This window comes from Delphinapterus leucas, chromosome 7, assembly GCF_059928025.1.
Source record: "Delphinapterus leucas isolate spDelLeu-1000000601 "Yukka" chromosome 7, BTC_Dleu_Yukka2, whole genome shotgun sequence".
NCBI classification, from domain to species: domain Eukaryota; kingdom Metazoa; phylum Chordata; class Mammalia; order Artiodactyla; family Monodontidae; genus Delphinapterus; species Delphinapterus leucas.
The window spans coordinates 95,023,226-95,050,496 of NC_143135.1; the positions used below are offsets into that span (position 1 = coordinate 95,023,226).

Here is a 27,271-nt window from a genome sequence, read left to right on the forward strand (position 1 = left end):
AGAGGCGGGAGATAAGGTCAGAAAGGTACAGAAAGGCTTCCAGGACATATTGTTAAGTGAAAAAGATTAAGGGATAAGGCATCGTAGTTTGTATGGTATAATCACATTGAGTAAAGAAGTATGTGTGTGTCTGTGTGTACAGCCATATAGATAGATGATAGATAAATATAAATGTGTTTATATTCTGAAATAATAGACAACAAACTTAATAGTGATTATCTTTTGAGGGAAGGAAGGGATATTTAGACTTTTTATTTTATATTCTTCCCTACTATTTGGAAAATTTTACCTCACATATGTGACTTTTATAATAACCAAAAAATAGCTAAAACTCTTAACCACGTGTTAAGGGGCCCAAGCTAAAGTCCTCTTTCCCTTTATGGCTGAGCCTCTCCAAAGTTGCCTCCACTGGCTTCTTGCTCTCTCCCTGTCCTCCTCAACCAAATACAGTCCGACTCCAGACTTCATGTCTCCCCGGCCACCGCACTTACAGGGCTCACCTGCGACTTCCCTGGGACTACGAGGAACACTCCTCAGTCCTTTTTGCTTCTGGAACTCTCTGCTACATTTGACATTGTTTACAGCTCCTCTGGTTGAACCTCTTTTTCCTTTGGCTTCCCTCTTGCCCCCTTTTATCTCACTGAGCATTTTTTAAAAATAATTCATTAAAAAAATTTTTTTTTGGCCATGCCATGTGGCATGCGGGATCTTAGTTCCCCGTCCAGGGATCCCGTGCCTCCTGCAGTGCAAGCTCGGAGTCGTAACCACTGGACCGCCAGGGAAGTCCCACACTGAGCGTTCTTTCTCAGTCTCCTTCTACTGGCTACTTTTTGTTAGCCTACTAGATAGAAAGATAAGTTTCTTCTGGTTCTATTCTTGACGCATTTGCTTCTGTGTGCCACACACAGTCTTTCTGTGTGGTCTCATCCCTGCCAATAGTTTCAGTGACCATCTTCATGCTTCAAGTCCCAGATCTGTATTTTTAGCCTTTTCTCCTGAGCTCTAGTCCAGGACATCCAACTGCCTATTAGACAGCTCCACCTGCAGATCTCACAGGATCTTAAACTCCAGTGTTCTAAAACCAAGCTCATCATCTCCAAGCAAAAACACCTTCCTTCTCCTGTTGTCCTTATCTTAGTTGGTGGTATTGCCATCTGCTTGATCGACTACAGCTGGCAACCTGAGACAAGCCCCTCTTTTTCATCCCCCAGATCTAAATGGACACCAAAAGTCATTCTATCTGCTAAATACCTCTGGAATCTGTCCTCATTCCTACATCTTCACTGCCACTGCTTCCATCATCTGGACTACTGCATGTAGTAGTATTTCAGTGTACTTCAGACATGTGAGTCTGAAGGCGTGGGAAGAGGTCAGAAATATCCTCACTGCATCTTCTGCCTCTAGGCTCACCATCAGCCTGCTTCCTTACACCCAGTTGCTACAGTAGTGTGGCACAAATTCCCTCATGTCGGTCTCTGTTTGGAATCTGTCCTTTCCCCCAACCTTCCAGAATAAATCCCAAACTCCTTAATATGATCTGGCCAGTCTTTTTTTGCCCTGCCACGCAGCTTGTGGGATCTTAGTTCCCTGACTAAGGATTGAACCCTGGCCCTCAGCAGTGAAAACATGGAGTCCTAACCACTGGACCACCAGGGAACCCCCTGGCCAGTCATTTTTTGACACTTTCCCTCGTGTACCTAGTGTTCGAGCAATACTGAAGTACTCTTTGTTTTTCAAAGACCTCTTTCCTTTTCATGTTTCTATGGAAGTTTTGTGACATAACATCTTTGTATCTCCAGATCTAACATAATATCTGGTACAAAGTAGATGTTCAATAAATGCTAGTTGAATAAATGAAAGAACAGAAAATCAGAAAGCACAGAGGTTGAAGGTAAGAACACCAGTCAGAAGACTTACTATAAGAGTACAATTTAGGGACTCCCCTGGTGGTGCAGTGGATAAGACTCCACACTCCCAATGCAGGGGGCCCAGGTTCAATCCCTGGTCAGGGAACTAGATCCCACATGCATGCCACAACTAAGAGTTTGCATGCCACCACAACTAAGGAGCCCTGGAGCCGCAACTAAGGAGCCTGCCTGCCGCAATGAAGAGCCGATGCAACCAAATAAATATTTATTTGGTTTTAAATTTTTTTTTAATTTTATTTATTTTTTGGCTGTGTTGCGTCTTTGTTGCTGCGTGTGGGCTTTCTCTAGTTGCGGCGAGCGGGGGCTACTCTTCGCTGCGGTGCATGAGCTTCTCATTGCGGTGGCTTCTCTTGTTGCAGAGCACAGGCTCCAGGTGCACGGGCTTCAGTAGTTGCGGCTCGCAGGGCCTAGAGTGCGTGGGCTCAGTAGTTATGGCACACGGGCTTAGTTGCTCCGGGGCATGTGGGATCTTCCTGGACCAGGGATCGCACCTATGTCCCCTGCATTGGCAGGTGGATTCTTAACCACTGCGCCACCAGGGAAGTCCCATAACTATTTAAAAAAACAAAAATGAGTACAATTTACAGGTAACCAGGAAGAGAGGAAAAGGAAATGCTTTCGTTCAACATTTCCTTCAAGCTTCTACAAGGTGAAGCAGTAATAATCAAATAATAATTATTCCTATTATTTTTTTCTCTTTGAGAGCTATAAACTTTGATCATCGGTACAGTTTCAAATGGGGACAACTTAACTGATTTTAAATAAAATGTATTTTTTTAAAACCCAGCACACGCGACTGCCTCTGACAAAATAAGACCCCTTGGGTATAAATCCCAAGGTCCAACAGTGCAGCTGGGAAGGGTCATTTATTCCGCAAATATTAATTTAGCTGATACAGACACTGCTTGGCACAGGGGATACAAAGAAAAGCAATATACAGCTCCTGTTCTCAAGGAGCTCACCCCAAATTATCTAGTCTTTGCCTTTGGCCAGGACTACACCTAATCCTTTACAGAAAGCCAGCTGTTCATGCTGGGGTGATTATTTAAAGTCCTTTTAGTCACAGATATAGCTATACCTAATTCTTTTGGAATGGAAACTCATGGAAGGGGCAGTAGCAAAATGCAACCATTGCTTCCTTAATGGAAGGGTGCCTTCGTAGAAGAGTAATGGACTTGGTTCTTCCTTCTCCAGAAGAAAGCAGCATCTAAGGGTTCTGAACAGTCCTCTCTGTTCAGTGATGATCAAGCCTTCCTATGGGCAAGCTTAAATGACTCAGCCACCATTCTTTTCTTAGTTCCAGGACTTTGGGGACTACTAATGCAATGTTTTCCACTGGGGGCCTGTTTGGAAAAAGGAAATTGCTTATTTGAGAGGGGGTATCTTCACCAATGACTAAGGAAGTGTTTCTATCTGAATGCGAGAGAATGCACTGTACTTGGATTAGGTCATTCAGTCTTCATAATAATCCTGTGAGGTTGCTATTAATATCCTTATTTTAGCAGATTAGGAAACTGAGGCATCATGAGCTTAGGTGCCTGGGTCAAGATCACATAGTTACAATGACTGTATCTGAGTCCATGTTAGTTTCACCACAATACTGGTTTGCAACTAGAAATCTTTCCAGACAGGAGAAAAGGGAATGAACATCTAGAGGTCCCTTTAAACCAGAAGCAATTCATGAGTTTGCAGGAAGGGGCAAAATTTGGGGTGCCCTTCTTTTTTTTTTGGGGCGGGGTGCCCTTCTTAAAAATTTCCTTATATCATTTGGAAAAAAATTTTAAATATGTGCATGTCTATTAAGTTGGCAAAAATCAAGAAGTTAAAAAATCCTTTTCGGAAGAGTGTGGAGAAAGCACTCAGACATTGCTGGTGGCAGTATGATTAGTACAATCTTTACAGGGCGGCAACTCAATCTTTACAGCGGACAACATGGCGTACATTTATCAAAATTATAGGTGCACATACCTTTTGACTTAGCAAATTCCACTTCTAGAAATGCATACAACAGATATATTTGCATGCCTGCAAAGTAACATATGTTCAAGGTTGTGCACTGCAGCGTTGTTTGAAATAGCAAAAGTTTGGAAATAAATGCCCACTAACAGAGAACTGGTTAAATAAAGTATGCTACATCTATTCCATGCAGCCCCAAGAATGAGGAAATGCTGTCTACTGACCAGAATGATTTCCAAGATATAGATTTCTAAGCAAGATACAGGAAATGGGTTTGATATTTTTTCATTTGAGGAAAAACTTCTGTATGTATTTGCTTGTAAAGGTACAGACTACCTCTGGAAGAATATACAAGAGACTGATAATCTTAGTTGCCCCTAAGAAAGGATAAGGTATGACTGCGGGAGGAGAGGGTAGTTAAAGTAAGAGTGGAGTGAAAACTTTATTTCTTTAAATTTTTAACCATATTAATATATTATGTAGTCAGGAAAAATAAGCTGAATTAAAATTTAAAATAAGAGATTAAATAAAGCACATGCAGTTTAAGGTAACTTATGAGTAAGGCATAGAATGCCTTTTTTCAAAAATACATTCACATTGCTGTGAAGTTATTTCCACATCCATCCCCATAACTCTTTTCATCTTCTAAATCTGAAACTCTATACCTAGTAAACAATAACGCCCCATTCTCCCCTCACTCTGTCCGCTGGCAACCACCATTATACTTTCTGTCTTTACAATTTTGACTACTCTGAGGACCTCAGGTAAGTGGAGTCATACAGTATTTGTCTTTTTGTGTCTGGCTTATTTCACTTAGCACAATGTCCTCAAGATTCATCCATGTTGTAACATATTACAGAATTTCGTTCCTTTTTTTAAGGCTGAATAATATTCTATTGTATGAGTATGCCACATTTTGGTAATCTGTTCACTGGTTGATGGACACTTGGTTTGCTTCCATGTTTTGGCCATTGTGAATAATGCTGCCATGAACATGGGTATACAAATATCTCCTCAAGATCCTGCTTTCAGTTCTTTTGGGTATATACCCAGAAGTGGAACTGCTGGATCATATAGTAATTTTTTTTTTTCTCAAGGAACCACCATACTGTTTTCCACAATGGCCGCACCATTTTATATTCCTGCCGACTGTGCACAAAGGGTCCAATTTCTCCACATCTTCACCAACACTTGTTGTTTTCCTAATGGGAGTAAGGTGGCATAGTATGTCTTTTGGGGAATCAGCAGTATGGTTAGTTGATAGTGGTGTCAGACCCCAATGAGATTTGGTCTTGCCACTTACTAGCTGTGTGACTTCGGACATTATGCCAGTTTCCGCATTGGTAAAATCAGAATTATCTCGGAGGGTTGGTGAGAATTGAATGTGCATAAAGCACTCAGGCTCACAGAAAGCACTCAAGAAATATAAGTTATTATTCTTTCCACCTTAAAAGCTCCAATAATAAACCAAATTCCGACTTGCTCTGGCTCCTTCTGGACGAGTTAGGAGGCAAAGAGACAAACTAGATGATTTTATCAAGGAGTTTTCTACTTAGAGGCTTGAGTCTGAGGACTTCACACAATCTTCACAGACATTCTTCCTTCCTGCTGTCCCCACTCAGCCTGCAGACCTCCCACCTGTGCCCAAAGAAGAGTGCTTGAAAGGAAGAGGTTACTCAGAACCCAGCCGGTTTATGTTTTCTCAGGGGCGGAGGTCGGGAAGAAATCCTGTTGACACAGTTTTGTAAAGCCTGTCACTCAGTCCCCTGCCTATTACCTCTGCAGACCGTTATGCATATTAAAGAAGGGGGGGCGGCAAATACAAAAGAAAAATAAGCGAGAGTGAGTGAGAGAGGGAACAAATCAGGATGCTTGAGGGAATCCACGTGGTCGCCAATCTGTAACTGATCAGAGCAGCGACACTGAAGCAAAACCCCCAACGCCTAACGCTAAATATATTGCAATGGAGAAACCGTCCACAATGGGGTGTCTATGTCCTTAGCAGAGTCCTGGGGCTGCCGTTTAAGAGACTCTCCCCGTACTCCCACCCTTTTTGCACCTAGTAAACCACGCGATGTAACAACGGAATCTGGTTCTGTGTGTGCGCTGTGGGAGTGTGAGCTTTGCAAACCATCTGGGCTCCATCCTGCGCGGTTGGAACCACGATCGATCCAGGACGAGTTGGGGGAGTTGGAGCTTGCCTGTGTCTCCTTCCTCTCCCTGCTCCTCTCTAGCCCCCACCCCATCGTTCGCTCTGCACAAACGTTCGCGGGTGGAGGGACGTAGGTTTTCAGCACCAGGAGGCCGTGGACCTTCTCTGGAGGCTGCAGTGCACCCTCCAGAGGGCCAGAGCTGATTGCAACCTGCTCACCACGACCCTCCCCCTCCTCCCCAAATTCGCTGCCCCAGGCTGTTATATTACAGGCGGGGCGCTGTACCGGTGCGGGAGTCCAGGAAGGCTGCGTGACCTTCCAGCGAACTCCACCTCGGCCAGGGGTGGGAGGGATGGAGGCTGCCCCGGGGCCTGCTGGCTGTGTATCGATCCCCCAGCCTCAGCCAACACAAGTTCTCCCGGTACAAACCCCTCCCTCCCTTCTGTGCTTTCCCAGCCTTGCAGGCTTCTAACGCCTAGCTTGTGGCGCCCTCCTCTCTTTCCCGCAATAAAGTGAACCGGGTGGGTATGCATCCCCCGCCCTAACCCTCCCCTTCCCCCTCCCCCCTCTGCCTACTAACCCCGCGCACAGAGCTCGCCGCCGGCGGGCCCCTTCCACCCAGTGTATCATAATGCCCAACGCTCTTCTCCTCCCCCTCTCTTAATCAGAAACGTGGTCGCGAGCCCCCCCGCTCTGCGTGCATACATTAGAGTCTGCTTTGCATGCAGCGGCAGGCAGAGAACTGAGGAAGAAGGGGCGGGGGCGCTTTTGCCCGCCTCTTCCCTCCAGGCCCCGTTAGCCACCCAGTTTCAGCTTCGTTGTAACGCCGCCTCGTTAGCGGAGCACGCCGCGGCCCCAGTGCCCGGGCTGGAGAAACACAACCCAACTCTCTGCAGAAGGGCACCAAAGCCAGAGGTTTCTCAGCCCCGAGCGCACAGTAGGGCGAGGAGGTGGCGAGAGGCCGACCACTCGGTGTGTGCATTTTGGAGAGAGCTCCAGCCTGAAAATGGGAGGGGCTCTTTTATTATTTTTTAAAGCGCATTCATTGAGGCCCTTTCTATTTTGCATATAGTAAACTGGGCAACAATTCCGTCTTGCCTGTAGCACAATAAGGGCTCTTTTATTCTAGAAGCGTTAAATCCGGGCTAACCCCTCTCGTATCTGTGCCTCGAGGCGGAGAAGGCGCACTCGTCCCCGGCCCGGCAGCCGCGTTAGACTGGAAGCTGCTCTCCCGGGCGGTTCGATTCCCAGCGCATCCCGGGAACGTGTGTAATCGGCCTCTCGGCTCTAGAGGCTGCAGGCGGCCGGCCTCCCTCCGCCTCCATCCTCTCCGTAGTCCTCGCCCCTCCCCCTCTCCCCGGAACCCGCGCTCCGCGTCGGGCTCCTGGGCTTCCTTCCCCCCTCCTTTTCCCGAGTAATGCCGCTCCCGGAGGGCGGGGCACTCAGTTATCCAGGTTGCGGGGCGGGCGGGCGGGCGGCAGGCTGCGGCCCGGGCCTCGGGATGGCGTAGCCGCGGCCCGGCGTCGGCAGCGCGGGCCCGAGCCCGCTATACAGCTTGCTGGGCCGGCTGGCGCGGCCCGGCCCTCGGCATAGCGGCCACGGGGTGCAGGCGGCCGGGCGGCGCCGAGCGGGCCAGGCAGGTTCCGGGGCCCGCGGCCCCCCCCCTCCGCCTCCCCGCCCCCCTGTGTTGTCGCCTCTCCCTCTCGCTGCTTCACTTCACGGGGCGAACATGGCGCACAGCTGTCGGTGGCGCTTCCCCGCCCGACCCGGGACCACCGGGGGCGGCGGCGGTGGGGGGCGCCGGGGCCTAGGGGGCGCCCCGCGGCAACGCGTCCCGGCCCTGCTGCTTCCCCCCGGGCCCCTGGTCGGCGGCGGCGGCCCCGGGGCGCCCCCCTCCCCCCCGGCTGTGGCGGCCGCGGCGGCGGCGGCGGCGGCGGCGGCGGCGGCGGGAAGCGGCGGGGTTGGGGTTCCAGGGGGAGCGGCCGCCGCCTCAGCAGCCTCCTCGTCGTCCGCCTCGTCTTCGTCTTCGTCATCGTCCTCAGCCTCCTCTGGGCCGGCCCTGCTCCGGGTGGGCCCGGGCTTCGACGCGGCGCTGCAGGTCTCGGCCGCCATCGGCACCAACCTGCGCCGGTTCCGGGCCGTGTTTGGGGAGAGCGGCGGGGGAGGCGGCAGCGGAGAGGTAAGGGGGCGAGGAACCCCCAGGTCCGGGGTCTCGACCCTCTGCGGAGCCCCCTCCCCTCCCCCATCCGGGATTGTGGAGCATCCCAATTTGGGGACCATCCTGGGGTCCCTGACCCGGGGCAGATGGCCCTCCCATCTCGGGACCCCCATCCAGGGGTGCAGGCCCCCAGGCGTCCCCACCCCGGGGTTCGGACCCATCTGGCCGAGGGCGTTTGACCCCCCACCCTCTTTCCCCTGACCCTTCCCCACATCCTCTGGCACAGACCCCTCGCCCGGGTTTCCCATCCCGGGACTGAACCCCTCCTCCCTTTCACAGATTACCTCATCCGAGCGAGATTCCTCCCTCCCTCCCTCCTAGAGACTTGATCCCGCCACATCCCCGCCTCCCTCTCTGGGCAGATGTTTTACTCCTGGGGCAGTTTTCCTCTTGGGCATCTCTCGGGGGATGGCCTCATCCAAAGCCACGTTCTTCTCCCACCCTTGGGGACCGATGTCCCTTCTAGCACCTTGCTTTCGAAAACCTGATGAACCCTCGCTCCGTCCCCGGGCCAGGTCCCTACACTACCAGCCACTCCCCCTTCCTTCACCTCCACCCGCACCCCCCCTACCCCCAGCGGAGAGGTCCTCCCCTCATCCCGCCCTTCCCCACCAGGAAAAAGCTACTTTCCTCTCCACCTTGCCTCCCTTCGCCTTCTTTTCCTCTGAAGATAACGGCGATCTCCTCCTACAGCAGTCTGTTTCCCCCATTTTACAGAGCTGCAGTTTCTAGCCTATTGGTAGCAGGGGATTACTCTACCTTCACTCCACCCTTTCCCTCCTTTAGAATGAAGGATTAGTGGCATCTTCGAGGGGAAAATTGTCCACTGTCCTCTAGGCTCAGAGAAGAGCAGCTTTCCACCATTCCGCCTGGAGAGGAGGCAGGTTTTCCCTCCAGCTCTGGGGAAGGGGGCCCCCGTGAGGGGCGGTGTTTGTGGGGTACTTGGGCAGCATCCTCCCAGGGGAAGCAGCTGCTCTCCTACCCCACCCACTGCGCCTGAGAGCACGCAGTCTTCAAACCTAGCTCCCTCCCGCCCTTCTTTTCTCCGTCATTTCATTATTGATCCACCTTTTCCTAGGCCAATCCTGGGGCTTGGAAGGGGTGGGGGAAGCAGGGTTGGGGTGAGGAGAGTAGATAAGGGACAGTTTTACTGTAGTGCGGTGGTGGTGGCTGCTTCTGGTTGAGAGAAAGAGGGTTATGAAGAGGTTATGAAGCAAAGTTATTCCTTAGAAGGAGTTAGCATTCTGTCTCTGATTTGTCTGAGGGGGACCCAAGGTGGATGAAGGATCTCCAGCTTTGCCCCTTCCCCATTTAGTACTGGGGCGAGAATGGGGATGCTTTGATAGGCATTATTCAGCCCCCTTCAGCCAAAAGGAAAGTTGCCCTGGGAAGGGAAGTTGAGTTCAGGTTCAGCCAGTGGCGTTGCGCATTTGTTTTACATTGGATGCAGAAGGGGGAGTTTGAATCGTAGGGGAAGGGGGAGAATGGGATGGGGGATGCTAGGAGGAAGAGCAGCTGCTAGGGGCTGAAGCGGAGGGGGGTAGGGGGTTGCTGCTTTGGAGTGCTCTTGATTGAAACAGAAAGGGAAAGATAACAACCAGCCGTTTCCTGCGTGCTCTGCCGTTGGTGCACACAAAATATCCTGGGCAAACCCCTCGTCCCCTATTGTGCCCCGCACCCCTTTAGATCTACAGAAAGATCCTGGGCAGAAGGGGAGGGAGGAGATCCCAGGGACCCTGGCCCCTCCTTTCAAGGAGCTGGCATTTTTTAGTTGTTAGTCTTCCTGCCTCCTTTTTTAAATCGTTTCTAAGGCATCCTGATCAGGAGACTGACAACAACCCGCCTTCTGACAGAGCAAGGAGGACATGATGGGGGCGTGTTCCTTGCGATGTAGCTAGCTGCAGCGTCCCTTTTCCCTGCCTCTCTCTGCTCTCTCTCCACCTCCTTTTCCCAGCCTTCAGAAGGCAGCTGCAGTCAGCAGGGTTGTTTGAGACTATTTATTGGTTGCTGTAGATTATTATTTTTTTTTTGAAAGGCCAATTCTGTATTTTTTAAGCTAACAACACAGATCCCATGTAGTTGGAGAACCAAAGGCCTCATACATGACAAAAAGACTGAACCGTTCAGGTTACTTGCATGGAGTTGGTGCTTAAATGTGAGTTGATTTTGCTTTTTTAAAAGATACAGCAGCAAAAAAAAAAAAAAAATAGACTTACTGAGATTTCATTTACCTGCTTGTTTTCAAAATTGAGACTTGCCTGGTTATATGTAGAATTTTAGCCCCATGTATATTTGAGTATAATAAGAAAGTCTCTATTAGGAGAAGTTAGTCTATTTTTAAGGGGATCCTGAGAAGCATTTTCTTCTTGTTTAGCATGCTTGTTTATTTTATACTGAAGGACCAAGTGTTCACATTCCAAATGTTGTTATCACATATTCAAAAGCAAAGTTTTATGCTGACAGCTTCCAATCATAGCTTTTCAAGAGACTGGTTAGAAAGAGAGCCACCTGGATTCAGGGACCTAATGTCTGGGCACCAGAATATTTTATCTGTTGGTCTTTGACAAATCACCTTTAAAGTTTTAATCAGGTGCTAACATTTTCTTATCCACTGGCATTATTTTGCTTAGCAGTGGTATGTAGTGTAAAGCCTGTCAAGGAAATGCAGTAATTTCAAATAAGATCATATTAATACTCTTTTTCTTTAAAACTTTTGCCTGAACAGTAGTTGCTACTTCATTATGAGGAAAGTGGTTGACTCCTTACATTAAACTTCAGTATTTTTTCTGAATTAGGCTTGAATGAGCTGTTGTTCCATTGGTAAGCCTTTTATGTGGTAGTTTGGGTTAATCTAGGATGGGTTAATGGTATGCATTCATGAGTGCTAACCCATGGTATGGCTTAGTACTGAATCATGTGATTATATCCTTTGACCTGGTTGTTTTCAAGGTGGAAACCAAGCATTTTGTTACAGAGCCTTACAAATCAATGATAAAGTTCCAACAAGGAGGTTTAGGGTTCCCACGGGCTGACATAGAGTTCTAAAGATTGTTTCTCAGAAGTTGCTCACAGATCTGTATCAGGGCTTGTCTGGATTCATGAAGAGATGGTTTGTGATCCAAAAGGATTCTAGCCTCTTTAAATTCTGGTTCGCTTTCAGTGAATAATGACTATAACTTCATAACCAAACGTAAGTTAATACTTACTGAATACTAAGTTAAGGTGGTTGAAAGGTGACAGAACTTCCAGATCAGTTCCCTGTTTAAACTCCTTTAGCTGTAGATTTGTCCTTTACTGCCATAGGTTCTGAACTTCCCTCGGGATTGATAGCTCTCTGAGTAATAACTACATGTAAGAGTTCTTCATGACCCAGGTCTGTCAGAATGGGATTATTTAAAAAAATATATAGATGTTGCTGATCTCCTATTTGGGCTTTCTGTGTGACAGTTACGAAGTAGAATTAGAGTTTTATTTGATTGAGCACTGTGAGAAATCACGGAGGTCTGCTTTTCCGCCTTCCCTTTCGCCTGCATGGTGTCAGGGTCCCACTTTTCTGAGGATGGTTTCAGGTGATATATATGTGACTCTACTTTGCCATCTAATTAAACATAGTACAGCATCCTCTCTGTTGACTAGGATTTGGGCTGTTTTAATGTGAACCCCAGAAATGGTCTATTTATCAGCAAGTAATCTTTGTTTATTACTTTCATAATCCAGTTACCATTCCTACCACCTCACAAAATGTTAAAAGCAGAATTTCCACCCTGATCATAACATGGCGAACTTTGATTAGATATAAATGGAAACCGAATCACAACATTGGTACGTATGTGTCTGTATTGGAAATGGCAGTTTAGTTCGGGTGGACTAAGGTGGGCTCTTGGGTTGGGCTTAGAAAAGATGGTGGTCCTGGAGTGGGAGAGTGTCTGTGATTTTTTTTTTTTGATGTTGGTTGGGCATATGTGCCAAGAGTGGGAGTTGTTCCTTCATTGCCTTCACAGCTAACCCTGAGCTGGGCAGAAGGGAAGTGAAGCAGACAACACAAGCAGACTAGAAGAAGCCCCTCCGCGTGAAAGTCGGTGGACATGGGCTCTCCTCGCACTCGTCTCTGTCACTCACTAGTCTGGACAGTTTCACTTTTAACTTGAAATTTCCGATCAGTAAAATGAAAAGGTTGGGCTAAATGTCAGCGCAGGAATCTTTTCTGCTCCAGTATTCTGATTCCTCTCTGTCGTATTAATTATTTGCTCAGGTCAGAACTTCTTATTCTGAATTTATTTAAAAAGTCAGAGTCAGTGAGCCTGTTTGGTAATTTTTTTTTTTTTTCTTTTTTCCTTTTTGGCTGCATTGGGTCTCTGTTGCTGTGCGCGGGCTTTCTCTAGTTGTGGCGAACGGGGGCTACTCTTCGTTGCGGTGCGCAGTCTTCTCATTGTGGTGGCTGCTCTTCTTGCGGAGCACGGGCTTCAGGTGCGCGGGCTTCAGTAGTTGTAGCACGTGAGCTCAGTAGTTGTGGCTTGCGGGCTCTAGAGCGCAGGCTCGGTCGTTGTGGCGCACAGGCTTAGTTGCTCCACGGCATGTGGGATCTTCCCGGACCAGGGATGGAACCCGTGTCTCCTGCATTGGCAGGCGGATTCTCAACCACTGTGCCACCAGGGAAGCCCTGTTTGGTAATTTTTAATGTCAGAGTGTACATTTGCCATTAAACTGCCATTATTATTGGGAAGAGAAATTTGAACTTGGTGGGATAGTTTTCATTGTATGGACAAAATGTAAGGATTTTATGGAAAAAGTTCTTTGCTGAAGTTGACCAATTTCATTTATAAGAAAAGTGAAGATAAAATTTTAAGTATAACTCATTATCTGGTGTTGAGAGGCCCTCTTGTTTGGCTAAATTTGTTTTCATGTTTTCAATATTGTAGATTCCTGACTCTCCAAAAGGGAAGTTATTTTCAGTCTAGGTGGTATATTCCTTTAGATGTGTGAGCTTTTAAATGGAAAAAATCCAGTACACTAATGTGTTTACAAATCCAAAGTGATGGCACCTGCATTGCAGGGAGTAGTTGTTAGTTGTTAATACGCTCTAAAACGTAGTTTGGTTTGTACTGAGCATCACAAATGCAGCCTTGAGAACTTTTCTTCATCTTTCGCCGAAAGGCATATCACTTGTCCCCATCTTTACCTTCCGTCTAATTATCTTAAGGCACATGCTCTTGTAGGAAACCATCGTTCACAAAATAGTGATTGATCTTTTGATTGGAAGTTGAGAAGAGAAAATACTCCCATCTTGACTCCCCTCCCATCTCTGCTCACCTGGGAGCTGGCCTTCCATAGAGCAGCTGTGCAGGCTTAATACCCGTTGCCTTCCTTGCCCTGTGGCTAGGGGGGGTGGCAACACTTGTTTCACTTGCTCTGAGGCATAACAGACTTGCAGGGCCTCTCTCTCCTTTGGAGACTCACTGTTTTAATTGTAGGTCTCCTAATTAAGATCTCTTTGTGCCTGCCCACATTCCACTAGTGTTGGCACAGAACTTCAGCTTCCTTCTAGCACTTAACTGAAGGCCTTCAATCCGGCCTTTTGTGAATATCTTGTCTCTTTCCATTCTTCCTCTGCCAAGGTGGAGAGCCCAGTGGCATAGACCTATGAGAAAGGGGGAAGCTTTGTGACTATCACTACTTTGGGAGGAATTTATTCTAGGATTGCTGGGATGGGACCTTCTTTTGTTTGCATACGTTATTTTCAGGAATTAAGAAAAGTTAAATTACTAATGAGTCTGACATGAGGTACCTACAGTTTAGTCAGATTCTTAACCCTATAGGCACTAGTAGGAAGAAGGAAGCTAAAGAGTTTACTATTGAAAAGTGTTTGTTTGGGTCTTATCTAGATTGATTTAAAGCTTGATAAATAAAAGCTTATGGAGTAAATCACAGACTTCGGGGTTTTGTGGTTGTGAAGACAATCAATCAAATGAAATTACTGATTGTTCCTAAATTGTATCAGATTTTAAAGCATAGAGTTAACTTTGATATTTGAATTAACTTTTTTGATTAGAAAAGACTGCAGGAGGATCTAGAAATTATTGAGTTAATTAAGAATACTCTTGTAGCCTCCAGTATTTCTTGAGAAGACCAGGAATTGGCTAGGTTTCTAGAGCAGTTTCAGAAGAAGGGAAAGTAATTTTTCTGGAAAATGTAGCTTCACTTTAGTTTGCGTTATGTTAGTGCTCAAAATACAGCACGTCCTTTAACGGATCTATATGTGCCATGCTAGAGGAAATGCAGTCTTTATTAAGAAGAAGGAATCTTGAATCCTTCACCTGGACCCAGATGGTTTCATTGATCACATCAGTATGAGGCGGACAAAGGGCTACTTTTTTGTTGTTGTTATTGTCATTTCCTTGGTTGTGAGGAAGGCCTGAAAGAAGGAAGTTTATGGCATGCATGAAATAAAGCTGGAGGCCTGTGCTCTTATACCTGAGTGGGTGGTTTTATGGCCTAATTCTCTAATTGCTGGCATTTATGACAGTGTGGATGCAACTGGCCCTGTGGCTGAGGTGGATTATGTTGGGAATAGGGAGAGAAAAGGGGTCCTTTTGTTAGCCTTTTCATTTTCCCCCTCAATACCTTCTCTGAGAAAGCCCTGAGGAAATACAGAGACACTTGGACTGAGGGAATGGCATCCCATAAAATGGTTCTTTATGTTTTTAAAAAGGATGAGCTGCTTTTCTTGATCTATCCAAAGAAATCCATACCACCACTGTTAAATATTTCAATGAGCTTTGTACCTTGTCAGGTTACACACCAGGGGAAGCCAACCAGGAGGCTGGAGGTGCTGCTAGGCGTTTGCTTTTAAAGACTAAGACATTTGAAAGAAGAATGCTGCTGTGTGACTTGCAGTTGTTTTGGATGATATAAATCCCCTTGTAGGATTCGTATGAAACTTCTTAGAGTTCAGACTTGGTTTAACTTTTTAGCTTTTGAATGCAACTATTCTAATGAGTTTTAGTTTTAAGGAAACAGTTAAAGATATAAATGTAAGAGTTAGTTGGCAGTTTTCTGTGTGGTGTATGAAAATTCCCCTTTCTTTGAAATGAGTAGTTGTTTTTCTGTTGGACAAATAGACTAAAGGGATTTCCCCAGCTGTTTTACCTTTAATTATCGCTTCAGCAATGCCTTGTGGGGCACCAGTGGGTAGGATCTATTCAACTGCCATTTATTTCTGGAGTTGGAGTTTTTTCCATCTATTTTATCTGTTTTGTTGCATTTCTGTGTTTTGGGTTTGGTTGGAATGTTTGGGTGTAGATGTTTTGATGTCTCTCATCAGTGAGAGCTATGAAGCTTTCTAACATTCGAATTGTTTTAGAGAGATCCAACCCTTATGGTCCACGCTTTGCTGAAGCATCATTGTTTCATTCTCATTTTACAGCATCAAAGTAATTGTGGCTTTCTGTCTTGAATTAGGGGAGTAACATTACTTGTGAGGAGTGTTTTTGGAGAAATTTTTTTTTCACTAAGCTCTCCTTTGTACTATCTCAGTTCTGAAAACTGGGGAGTAGTTAATCACACGTATCTGTAATAAATATCTACACCTAAAGGAATAAATATTTACACGTGCTTGTATTCAACTTCTGTCCATCCATGAGTATTGACTGATTTTCAGATCAAACACAAGCATACAACATTGTCCCTAGATTATTATTGCCTTTAATTATGAGCAGTAAAACCATGTGGATAACATCTCTTTAAGCTTAGTTAATGAGGAAATCCTTTTGTAATCTCTCCAGCAAGGATTTTTTATTTGTGCATATATAAATACCTTTACAAAGGAAGGACAGAATCTCATTATGTAATCTGTAATAGTGTGAGATAGTACAGCACAGTAATTAAGAGTTTATTAAGACCATGGGCTCTGGGTTCAGACTGCCTGGGTTCAAATCTTGGCTCCACTATTTATTAGCTGAATGACCTTGAAAAACTTTGTTAACCTCTCTGTGCTTCAGTTTCTTCATTTGTAAATCAGTGGTACTTGTGCTTCATAAGTTTATTGTGAGGCTTAATTGAAATTATGCATGCAAAGTACTTAGCACTTTGCCTGGTACAGAGGAATCCCTAATTATTATTAGGACTCAGTAGGACTCAGATTGTAAGGACAGGAGTGCTTAATCTTTTTTTTTGTTTGTTTCCCACCGAGGTAACAGGTTTTTTTTACTTGGAGGTATACATATGTATGTGTACACATATATACCTATTCGAGTGCTATAATCTTGACTTTAGAATGTTCTTGATTTTGGTATGGGTGTCAAGTTCATCAGTAAGCTAGGTGGAACCAAACTGAAGCCAGTCACACATCTTGGTAACAGTGGGTACCGTTGGTATCCAACTAGAATGTAATTAGCGATAAGGCACAAAAGGGAATAAAAAGAACAGGACAGTAAATAGGCAGGAAGGTAACCAAGGAAGGCAGTGCCTTCATGAGTTGCATAACTGTCAAGCCAAGGCAGCTATATTGGGGTTGCTACCCTTGGTCCCTGTAACTAGTGTTCCTTATCTTTTTGAGTATGAGTACTTGGTGATTTCCTAAAACAACTCCGAGGTTCTTCAGGGTTCTTGGCCCCCAAGTTCAGATTCATTAGTCTATACTTGGTAGCTATTTGACATTTGTTCACAAGTTTTAGCTTAGGGAGAGTGGAGAGTAAGTGTTGGTCTGTGGAGATCAATGCAGCTAACAATTTAATTACAGAAGAAATGCTAAGTTGTAGGTTGGAACTTAACTTGAGAAATAAAAATAACCACGAGCAGAATAGTCAAAAAGAAGTTAAATTTCACCTAGTAGAGGATAGTATGCTTAAGGAGGAAAAATATAGTTCTGTTTTATCTCACTTAAAAAAAAAAAAGGGTTTGGGCTTCCCTGGTGGCGCAGTGGTTGGGAGTCCGCCTGCCGATGCAGGGGATGCGGGTTCGGGCCCCGGTCCGGAAGGATCCCGCATGCCGCGGAGCAGCTGGGCCCGTGAGCCATGGCCGCTGAGCCTGCGCGTCCGGGGCCTGTGCTCCGCGGCGGGAGAGGCCGCGGCAGTGAGAGGCCCGCGTACTGCAAAAAAAAAAGATTTGCTGAAATACTTAATACACTGCCTTTTACAGATGAAGAAACTGAGGTACAGACACGTTAAATAGGTTTCCTTAAGTCGTATGGCTAGTAAGTGGCAGAGCTAGAATTCAAATCCAAATCTGTAACTATTCGAAGGCTTGTTCATGCTCTCTGCACTGTGGTACCTTCAGTCCCTTTCTCTTCTCACCCCATCCAATAAATTTATGAGGCTTGTCTGTGATACTGTTGTATTGTTTCTTTAATGTGTCCCTGTTTTTCTGTTTTTACCATCCTACTTTAAATTTCCATTACCTTTGCATGGATTAAAACCATAAGCTCCTAACCAGTCTCACTGCCTTCCTTTTCACTGTATAGTGGTGCCAGTGGTTTTCTTAAATACAGATCTGATTCTGTCACTTTATTCCTAAAACCCTTTGACTACTCACTGAATGTAAAATAAGATTTAGAATTCCCAGCCCTTTATAATCTAGCTGGCCTACATTTCTACATTTTGAACATTATCTCCTGAACACACATTTTCACTTAAAGTGCTTCAACCATATTGAACTACCAGTCTATTAGATGTTCTCCACAGCCTGTGTGTACCTGCCTTTATACCTTTGCTAATGCCTTTCCTTTGCCTTAAAATGTTTCCCATCTTGACTTGCCTCTGACTTATTCATCTTTCATGGCTCAGTTCAGATCCCCAGATCCCAACTCTTCCGTGAAGCTTTCAAGATACCACTACTAGCTGAAATTCAACTTCTTTCCTGTTTTCTTACTGTACTTTATACCTACCCTTAAAGAATTTACTCCAGAATACTTTATGTTGTATATACTTTTGATTGTGTCTGTCTTTCCCCCGTTAGATTATGATTTCCTTAAGACACAGACCATTTCTGAGTCATCATTTATGTTTTATATTGTTTACAGTGGTGACTTTTCATATAGAAGGTGATCAGTGAATGTTTGTTGAACTGAAAATTTACATACAGCTTCTAGGAACACTTTGCCAAGGACATATCGCATAAGCTATTATGTTGTTGAAGACTATTAGCAGGATAATTTTGAGTAATTTTGAAAAATAGTAAGCTAACTTAAGTACAGCAGAGGAAAGTCTTAAGAGCCATCAAAGGACATTTTTGTAAAAGTCCCGATTGGGGCTTTAAAAGTGATGTTGAGTGTTATAAAGCAGAAACTAACACCATTGTAAAGCAATTATACTCCAATAAAGATGTTAAAAAAAAAAAAGTGATGTTGAGGAATCCTGATGGGATGGCATCATCTTTTTTTTTTTTTTTTTTTTTTTTTTTTTGCGGTACGCGGGCCTCTCACTGTTGTGGCCTCTCCCGTTGCAGAGCACAGGCTCCGGACGCGCAGGCTCAGCAGCCATGGCTCACGGGCCCAGCCGCTCCGCGGCATGTGGGATCTTCCCGGACCGGGGCACAAACCCGTGTCCCCTGCATCGGCAGGCGGACTCTCAACCACCGCGCCACCAGGGAAGCCCGGCATCATCTTTTATATAGATAATGCTGGCACTGATCACCCACTTACTTGAGTGTTGTTTCCACTTCTAGGTTCCTCAACTTAGAGGGGATGAGGATACCTTGGAGAGGTTTCTGAGGAGACTCAAAAGATGATTATATGATTGGAAGTCAGACCTATGAGGAAAGGTTGGGAGAATGAAAAGTTAAGAGGCAACTTAATAACTCTTCAAAAAACATGAATGGATCCATTATTAGGAATGGTAACCAGCTGTTTTCCAGCTCTACTGATGCTAAAATAAGAGAAAAATAGGTTTAAATTGAAGCAAAGGGTAGTTGTGTAAGGAACTTGTTGCTAATGATGGTTTTCATTATAGTGATGGCGAAAAGATTACCGAAATAATTTTATGATCTTCTCTGGAGGTGAATTTTAAAGGACAGGAGTCCTGCCTATGTATGTGTAAAATGACTTCTCAAGCTGCCTTCTCATTCTCTGAATCAATAAGTATATTTCTATTTAGATCCTAGAGGGCATGGATCATGTTTTATACTTTTTAATATTCCCCAAGGGGTCCTAGGGTCTCACTGGCTCCCTAAGAAGTATTTGAATTGTCAGTTTATGGCAATAATTAACTTTCAGTAGTAAGCTCCAAAGAAATGTCTTTATGAAATGATTTTATAGTGGTTTTATAGGAGAATAAAAACTTAGAAAATGAGCTAAGAGGGAGCTAAGAGGGAAACCTTAAACATCAAGAGAAACCAGGGAAAGTAGTAGATGTGGTCTCAATATAGGAAACAAATAAATATTTGTAGCTTTTATGTCCATTTTCAGTTGTAGCCTAAAGAGCTGTGCTTCAGAATATCCCTTGTTAAGGGTATCACTGCTTGTGGATGCATTATAACAAGTGCTTTGTAAATCCTTTCCAGTCTAATAAGTTGGCTTCATGTGAATGAGGATTATAAAGGCCTCTGACCCTTGGCTTTTGAGGCCATGAGGAGGGCTTACATTACTTAGAATGAAACCTTTTTAGATATGTTGGGTTGCAAAAAGCATTTCCGGTACAGTCAGAATGAAAACTGTGAATTGGGATTATTCATGTAGATTACCAAAAGTCTGGGCAGAGCTGATATTAACACCAGATCATTTTCCTACTAGCTCTTAGTCCCAAAACCTTGAGTGGGTTATTGAAGCTTTAGGACTTTGGAATTTAGTACTGGAATTGTGTATAATTTCCTTCTTGTAGATAAATGGATACTAGGCTTATTTAAGGTTATTTGGCTTTAAATATTAAAAATATAATGAATGTTTTCTAAGTTTCGTATAGTAAATGCTGTCTGCTGTTAACCAGATCATCTCATAAAATGACTGGAGTTCAAAGGTGAAGCTGGATTGTTGCAGGGATTCTGCAAGTGGTGGCAAAGTGAAGGGCAGCTTGATTCCCTAATTGTAAAATTGGTGTCATTTGAGAAACTGGGAATTGGAAATATAAGGGAGGCATACTTTTCCCGTAACTTTTTTTTTTTTAATGTTTATTTATTTTATTTATTTATTTTTGGCTGCATTGGGTCTTTGTTGCTGTGCGCGGGCTTTCTCTACTTGCAGTGAGCCGGGCTACTCTTCATTGCGGTGCAGCGGGCTTCTCCTTGCAGTGGCTTCTCTTGTTGCAGAGCACAGGCTCTAGGCGCGTGGGCTTCAGTAGTTGTGGCTCGCAGGCTCAGTAGCTGTGGCACACAGGCTTAGTTGCTCCGCGGCATGTGGGATCTTCCTGGGCCAGGGCTCGAACCCGTGTCCCCTGCATTGGCAGGTGGATTCTTTTTTTAAAGGTAAATAAATAAATAAATTGATTGATTTATTTATTGGCCGAGTAGGGTCTTTGTTGCTGCGCGCAGGCTTTCTCTAGTTGTGGCGAGCAGGGGCTGAGTGGGGGCTACTGTTCATTGCGGTGCGCGGGCTTCTCATTGCATTGGCTTCTCTTGTTGCGGAGCACGGGCTCTAGGAGCGCAGGTTTCAGTAGTTGCAGCATGCAGGCTCAGTAGTTGTGGCTCACGGGCTCTAGAGCACAGGCTCAGTAGTTGTGGCACATGGGCTTAGTTGCTCCGCGGCATGTGGGACCTTCCTGGACCAGGGATCAAACCCGTGTCCCCTGCTTTGGCAGGCGGATTCTTAACCACTGTGCCACCAGGGAAGCCCTGGCAGGTGGATTCTTAACCACTGCGCCACCAGGGAAGCCCCTTTTCCCGTAACTTCTAATTGCTCCTCATACAGGTATAAACTCAGAAAACAAAAGATTATAAAACGGCAAAGAATAATTCTCATGATTCTTTTTTTTTTGTTTTTTTCGGTACGCGGGCCTCCCACCGCCGCGGCCTCCCCCGTTGCGGGGTGCAGGTTCTGGACACACAGGCCCAGTGGCCACGGTCCACGGGCCCAGCCGCTCCGCGTCACGCGGCATCCCCCCGGACCGGGGCACGAACCCACGTCCCCCGCATCGGCAGGCAGACTCCCAACCACCGCGCCACCAGAGAAGCCCTCTCCAGATTCTTTATTCTACTTGAGAGATTCCAGTGTTGACTAATAAAATACCAGGGACTTTTTTTTTTAAGTAAGTTAATGCCACCTAATGTGTGCTTCTCAGAATGTGGTGATGAAACTTCCAAATATGATGTAGTAGTCAGAAGAGTCAGTTGGTTTTTTAAGCTAGTAAGAACACAAAACTTCCCGACTCATATATTGTACATTAATTCCTCAAAAATGTTAGGTCAAAATTGTGTTGGCTGACTTAGTAGCTTTGTTGTTTTGCCAAAGGGATTGTTTACTTTTGTCATGTAACTTCACTTTGCTCCTTCAGAAAACTGGCTTTTTGGAGAGATAACTCTTTTTACCTTTAGAGGAAAGAAAGTTGTGAATTTCTCAGTGTTACTTTAGTTGCTGTTGATCATTCGACAGCCCAGAAGGAAAGATGCAACCTGACTTTTGCAGCAAGATCAGAACAAACTGGAAGAAAAAACTACAAATTTTATAGTAGAAACTTGTAGTTGAATGAACATATAGCTCAAAATGAAGTTAACTGCTGAAAGTTGGCATATGGAGGACCAAAACCTCTTGTAATAAAAAGAACCATCTCTGAAAACAGTGTTGGTGTTTGTTTAATTTTTCCAGCCTATTCAAGTGGATCTAGTCATTTTGTGGTACTTTCCTGTTAAACAGAGAAGAATAAACCCTGTCATTGTGCTGATTAATTTAATTTCTACAGTATATTAGTTAAGTGGGCTTATTTCTTCTGCTTCAGCAAGTAGATAAGTTCAGACTTGGAACCTAGGAGTTTGGAAGTCCTGATTTTTGTTTGTTTGTTTTTTAAGGTCGTGTGAAGTGATTTGGGGCATTGCCAAGAATCTGTATAGCTTACTATCTGATGTAGTGCATTCATTTTGCCTTTTTTTTTTTTTTTTTTTAAAGACAATGAGCTTCTTTTTGTCGACCTCTTTTTCCGGAGCAGGATGGGTGGAGTTCACCTGTCTCATTTGTTTAGCTGTTTTGAGCATCTTTGCTTCTTGCTCTTGTTGATAATGGAGTGAGGATGAGGAAATACTTCTTTCTTTAATTACAAAGTGGGTATCATTTGTATTTCTGAGGTGAGAGTTGCTAGGTAGAATTGAATTAAATATTTGAAAAGAATTTCATTCTTGTGTGGGTGAAAATTTTACCAACTATTGTTATTGAAGGACATTGTATTACTGTCTTTGCACTCTTTAATCCTAGGTGACTTTGGGGGTTAACATTTCTCAGTGTCAGGCAGAGATCATATTTAAAACAGTGTAAATCTCTTCCTATCTGTTTTGCATTCAAACAGCCACAGTTCTCTTTGAGGCACCAGTAGCCAGAGAGAATCCGGCCTTGGCCCTGTCCCTGCCATTCTGTTGACAAGAGACTATGATGTCAGTTCAGTAACTGTGTACATTGCTAGACTGCTTGGATTTCAGAAACCATCTTGGCTTAAGAAGTTTGTCTCCTGATATCTGTGTATTTGACTATGCTTGAGTATTTTATTCTTTTCCCTTCTTATAAATTCAAAAACATCGTTGTTAAATTCACTTTTTGGAAATGATTTACAGGTGTCACTATCTTTTTTTCTTTTACAAATGGTGAAAAACTGCTTGCAAAGAGGCTCATCTTCCCCCTAAATGGCATTCATAAACATAGCACTCTACAGAGTAAGAAACGGTGACTGGAAATCGAATCTGTTTTTCAGAGAACATCTTTTATGTACCAGGCAGATGACCAAGTATTGGGGCATTAGCATTGAACAAGTCCCTTCCCCCCTTCCCTCATGGAACTTACTGTCTAATTTCTCTTTACTGAGCTCGGCTTAAAATATAGCATGAATATAAATACTAAAATTATAATACCTTGCAAGATACTTTGGAAGTTGGTAATTTGAAGGCCAAAGCTCTCAAAACTAATATTAACAGAACTGTTCTTGGGAGCAATTCAAATAGTAGTCTTCATTTACTGATTTACTGATTCTTGAGAGTCAGGCATACCAGGTGTAATATGTGAATCAAGATATGAATCAAGATATTTACTCCCGGGTTTTTTGTTTTTTTTTTTTTTTTTGCGGTACGCGGGCCTCTCACTGTTGTGGCCTCTCCCGTTGCGGAGCACAGGCTCCGGACGCGCAGGCTTAGCGGCCATGGCTCACGGGCCCAGCCACTCTGCGGCATGTGGGATCTTCCCAGACCGGGGCACAAACCCGCGTCCCCTGCATCGGCAGGCAGACTCAACCACTGCGCCACCAGGGAAGCCCACTCCCAGGGTATTTAATAGCTTCCCCCTTCCTGTTAAAAGGGAACTTAAGCACTAGCACATCCTTTACTGCCTTCTACAACTGAAGAAGTGCCACTCTCCACTTGTACTCTGGATTCCATCCCCTCTCATCTACTCAGGGTCATTCCTGCAGTTATTCCCCCTCTCTCCTGCATCACCAGTTTTTCTCTCATCAACATATAAAACTGTCTTAATATAATCCTTGTTTTAAAAAACCCTTGACCCCAGGTCCTCCCCCAGCTACTACCCAATTTTCTGCTCCCTTTCACAACAGAACTCCTTGAAAGTGCAGTATGTAATTGCAGGTGCCACTTTCTCACCTCTCAGCCACTCCTCAACCCCTGCAATTGGGCTTTTATCCCCATGACTCTAGGAAATTGCTCTTATCAAAATCCTCAAGGGCCTCTCTCTTGCCAGATTGAATAGATAATTCTCAGTCCTCCTCCTGTTCAACCTTTGGGCAGCATTTGAACCAGGTGACCACTCCCTTCTTGAAACACTCTTTTCTTGGATTCTGTAACACGGCACTCATCTGCTTTTTTCTTAACTCATTGGTTATTAATTTTCAGTATTCTGTATGGCTTCCTTCCTCTGCTTAACTCCCCTGAATGCTGGCGTCACCTGAGAGTCTGCCTTTGGCCACCTTCTCTATCTGTGCACTTGTCCTCAGTGACCTCATCCAGGCCTCATCTGTATGCTGAGGACTCCTAAATCTTTGTCTCTAAACCTTGACCACTTCTTTGAGTCCCAGGCTTGTATTTCCAGCTGCCTGTTTGACATTCCATTTGCCTAATAATAATAAGCATGATGAGTGTTTACTGAGTGTTGTGGGTCAGGCAGTATTCTCAGTGCTTCACATGTATTATCTCACCTAATCTTGCCCACCTGCTGAGGTAGCCACTGCTATTCCCAGACAAGGAAACAGATATGCATTGAAGCACTTGGATGTTTAGTAGGTATCTTACACTTCCCATGTCCAGAAAGTCTTGATTTTCTCCTTTCTCCTTGTTTCAGAATGACTCTGCCCTTTACCCAATAGCTCAGGCCTAAAATTTGAGAGTTATCCTTGATTTCTCTCTATATTCACATTCCAAATAACCCATCAGCAAATTCTGTCTGTACTACCTCCAAAATACCTTAAATCCAACTTCCTCTTATTAATTCTCCTACCAAAACCCCACACTTGCCCATTGTAATCTTTTGGTTGGACTATTCCCTTATCTCCCTGCTTGTGTTCTTACCTCAGTGAAGTTTGTTCTTCACACAGCAACTGTAGATTCCATGTGTAAATCAGTCACATCTTACTATTCCCTCACTTTAAACATGTTGGTATCTCTCCCGCATCTCCCTTCTCCCCACTGCTTGGATAAATCCAGATTTCTTACCCTGTCTGGCAAAGCCGTACATGATTTGGCCTCTGGTCAGGCCTGCTTCTTCCAGCACCACCCCTTCTCATCTCACTCATTCTGCTGCACGGCCACACTGGCCTTTTGGTCTGTCATACATGCCATGCTCGTTGCTGTCTCTGGGCCTTTGCACTTACTATCTAGCTAGAATACTATGCCACCTAGATCTTTATATGTCTGTCTTTTTCTCATCATTTAGGTCTAAATCTGGGTTCAGCCACTTTTTTCTGCAAAGGGCCAGATGGTCTCTGTCGCAACGACTCCGCCCTGCTGTTGTGGTCCAGGAGCAGCCATAGACAATACAGAAATGATGACACATGGGGCTGTGTGCCAATAAAACTTTATTTATGCACACTGAAATTTGAATTTCTTATAACTTTCATGTGCATAAAATATTCTTCTTTGGATTTTTTTAACCATTTAAAAATGTTAAAAACCATTCTTAGTTCATGGACTGAACAAACCAGGTGGCAGTCCAGATTTGGCCTGTGGCCCACAGTTTGCCAAGGTCAGAAGCCTTTTCTGACCACCCTAGTGAAAACAGCCCTCACAGGTAACCCCCATCAATCCTTCACGCCCTCATTGCATTCTTTATTTGTTACATGGTTATTTTCTCATGGGGCAGGAATTCTGTCAGTTCTTCGCCTGTGTAGTCTAAAACAGTGCCTGGCAACACTCAGTAAATACTTGCTGGAGTGATTGAATGCCAGTCCCATTTGAATTTTGGCTGTAGGCTGCTATCTGCTCTCCAGTTATTCAGTCTCTTTCCTACTCTAATTTCGTATGTATGTATCTAGAATAAACTTCAAACTTCAGTTATGCCTTGTCTACATTCGAGACCCAGAGGTAGCTCCTGCTGTTCATTGGATGAGCTTTGACCATACCATCCTAGAATTAACAAGGTTCTGATACTTCATTTGTCTTTGATCTTGGCCCTGCTGTGGCTACCCCTTTCCAACCAAATCAGTTCTTATCAATTTTTGCATCTGATTTCCCACTTCTCCCCATTACCCCTCCCATTTATTCTTCTTTTTAAAAAATATTGATTAATTGATTGATTGATTTGGCTGCACCGGGTCTTAGTTGTGGCACTGGGGATCTTTGTTGCAGCATGCGGGATCTCTGTGGGGATCTTTAGTTGTGGCATGCAGGATCTGGTTCCCTGGCCAGGGATCAAACCTGGGCCCCCTACACTTGGAGCGTGGAGTCTTAACCGCTGGACCACCAGGGAAGTCCCCCCCCCCATTTATTCTTTTTTTAAAAATAAATAAATTTATTTATTTTGGCTGCGTTGGGTCTTCGTTGCTGCACGCGGGTTTTCTCTAGTTGCGGTGAGCGGGGCTACTCTTTGTTGCAGTGCGGTGGCTTCTCTAGTTGCGGAGCATGGGCTCTAGGCATGCGGGCTTCAGTAGTTGTGACATGTGGGCTCAGTAGTTTTGGCTCGCGGGCTCTAGAGCACAGGCTCAGTAGTTGTGGCGCATGGGCTTAGTTGCTCCGTGGCATGTGGGATCTTCCCAGACCAGGGCTCGAACCTGTGTCCCCTGCACTGGCAGGCGGATTCTTAACCACCGCGCCACCAGGGAAACCCTCCCATTTATTCTTAATCAGCCCACCAGGGAAACCCTCCCATTTATTCTTAATCAGCCATTGTCCATGATTTATTTCCTTTAGAGCTACGGTCTAAAAAACTTTTGTAGGTCGTGAGCCGCTTTTTTTCTTTGAGAACCTGAAGAAATCTGTGTCTCTCGTCTGGCAGATGCCCATATAAACAGAGTTTTGCCTGTGATTTCAGCAAACTCTCTAAGCTTAACTCCTGCCTATCAACTTGTCTGCAACTAAATGCATGCTTAGCCCCTTTTCTGATAGAGAGCTCCCTTCCGTTGCACTTTGTCTTCATTCTCTCTCAGTGCCAACCCCTCCTCCCCATCCCTTTCCCATTTATTAGTGATTTGCTGTTGAGAATTTTCAGTCTCTTCCTGGCTGCTGTGTTCTCTTTCAGCATGTAAACACATTCAACTCAAATAGTAGTCCTGGGGCTTCCCTGGTGGCGCAGTGGTTGAGAGTCCGCCTGCCAATGCAGGGTACACGGGTTCATGCCCCGGTCTGGGAGGATCCCACATGCCGTGGAGCGGCTGGGCCTGTGAGCCATGGCCGCTGAGCCTGCGCGTCCGGAGCCTGTACTCCGCAATGGGAGAGGCCACAACAGTGAGAGGCCCGCG

At 45.0% G+C, this 27,271-nt stretch overlaps 1 protein-coding gene across 10 annotated transcripts in view; it reads left to right on the forward strand.

The window, feature by feature from the left end:
• Positions 1–7,743: 7,743 nt before the first annotated feature.
• KMT2A (lysine methyltransferase 2A) overlaps positions 7,744–27,271 on the forward strand; it is a 76,002-nt gene continuing 56,474 nt past the window's right edge. For 3 of the 10 annotated variants that reach the window (XM_089915627.1, XM_089915628.1, XM_089915629.1), the window contains exons 1-2: positions 7,745–8,216; positions 10,312–10,410. In XM_089915627.1, the coding sequence (XP_089771753.1) occupies positions 7,767–8,216; positions 10,312–10,410 (549 nt within the window). In that variant the 5' untranslated portion in view covers positions 7,745–7,766. Of the gene's footprint in view, positions 8,217–10,311; positions 10,411–27,271 lie in introns of all 10 variants that reach the window. The other 7 variants (XM_089915631.1, XM_089915630.1, XM_089915634.1 and 4 more) reach the window with 7 other exon arrangements.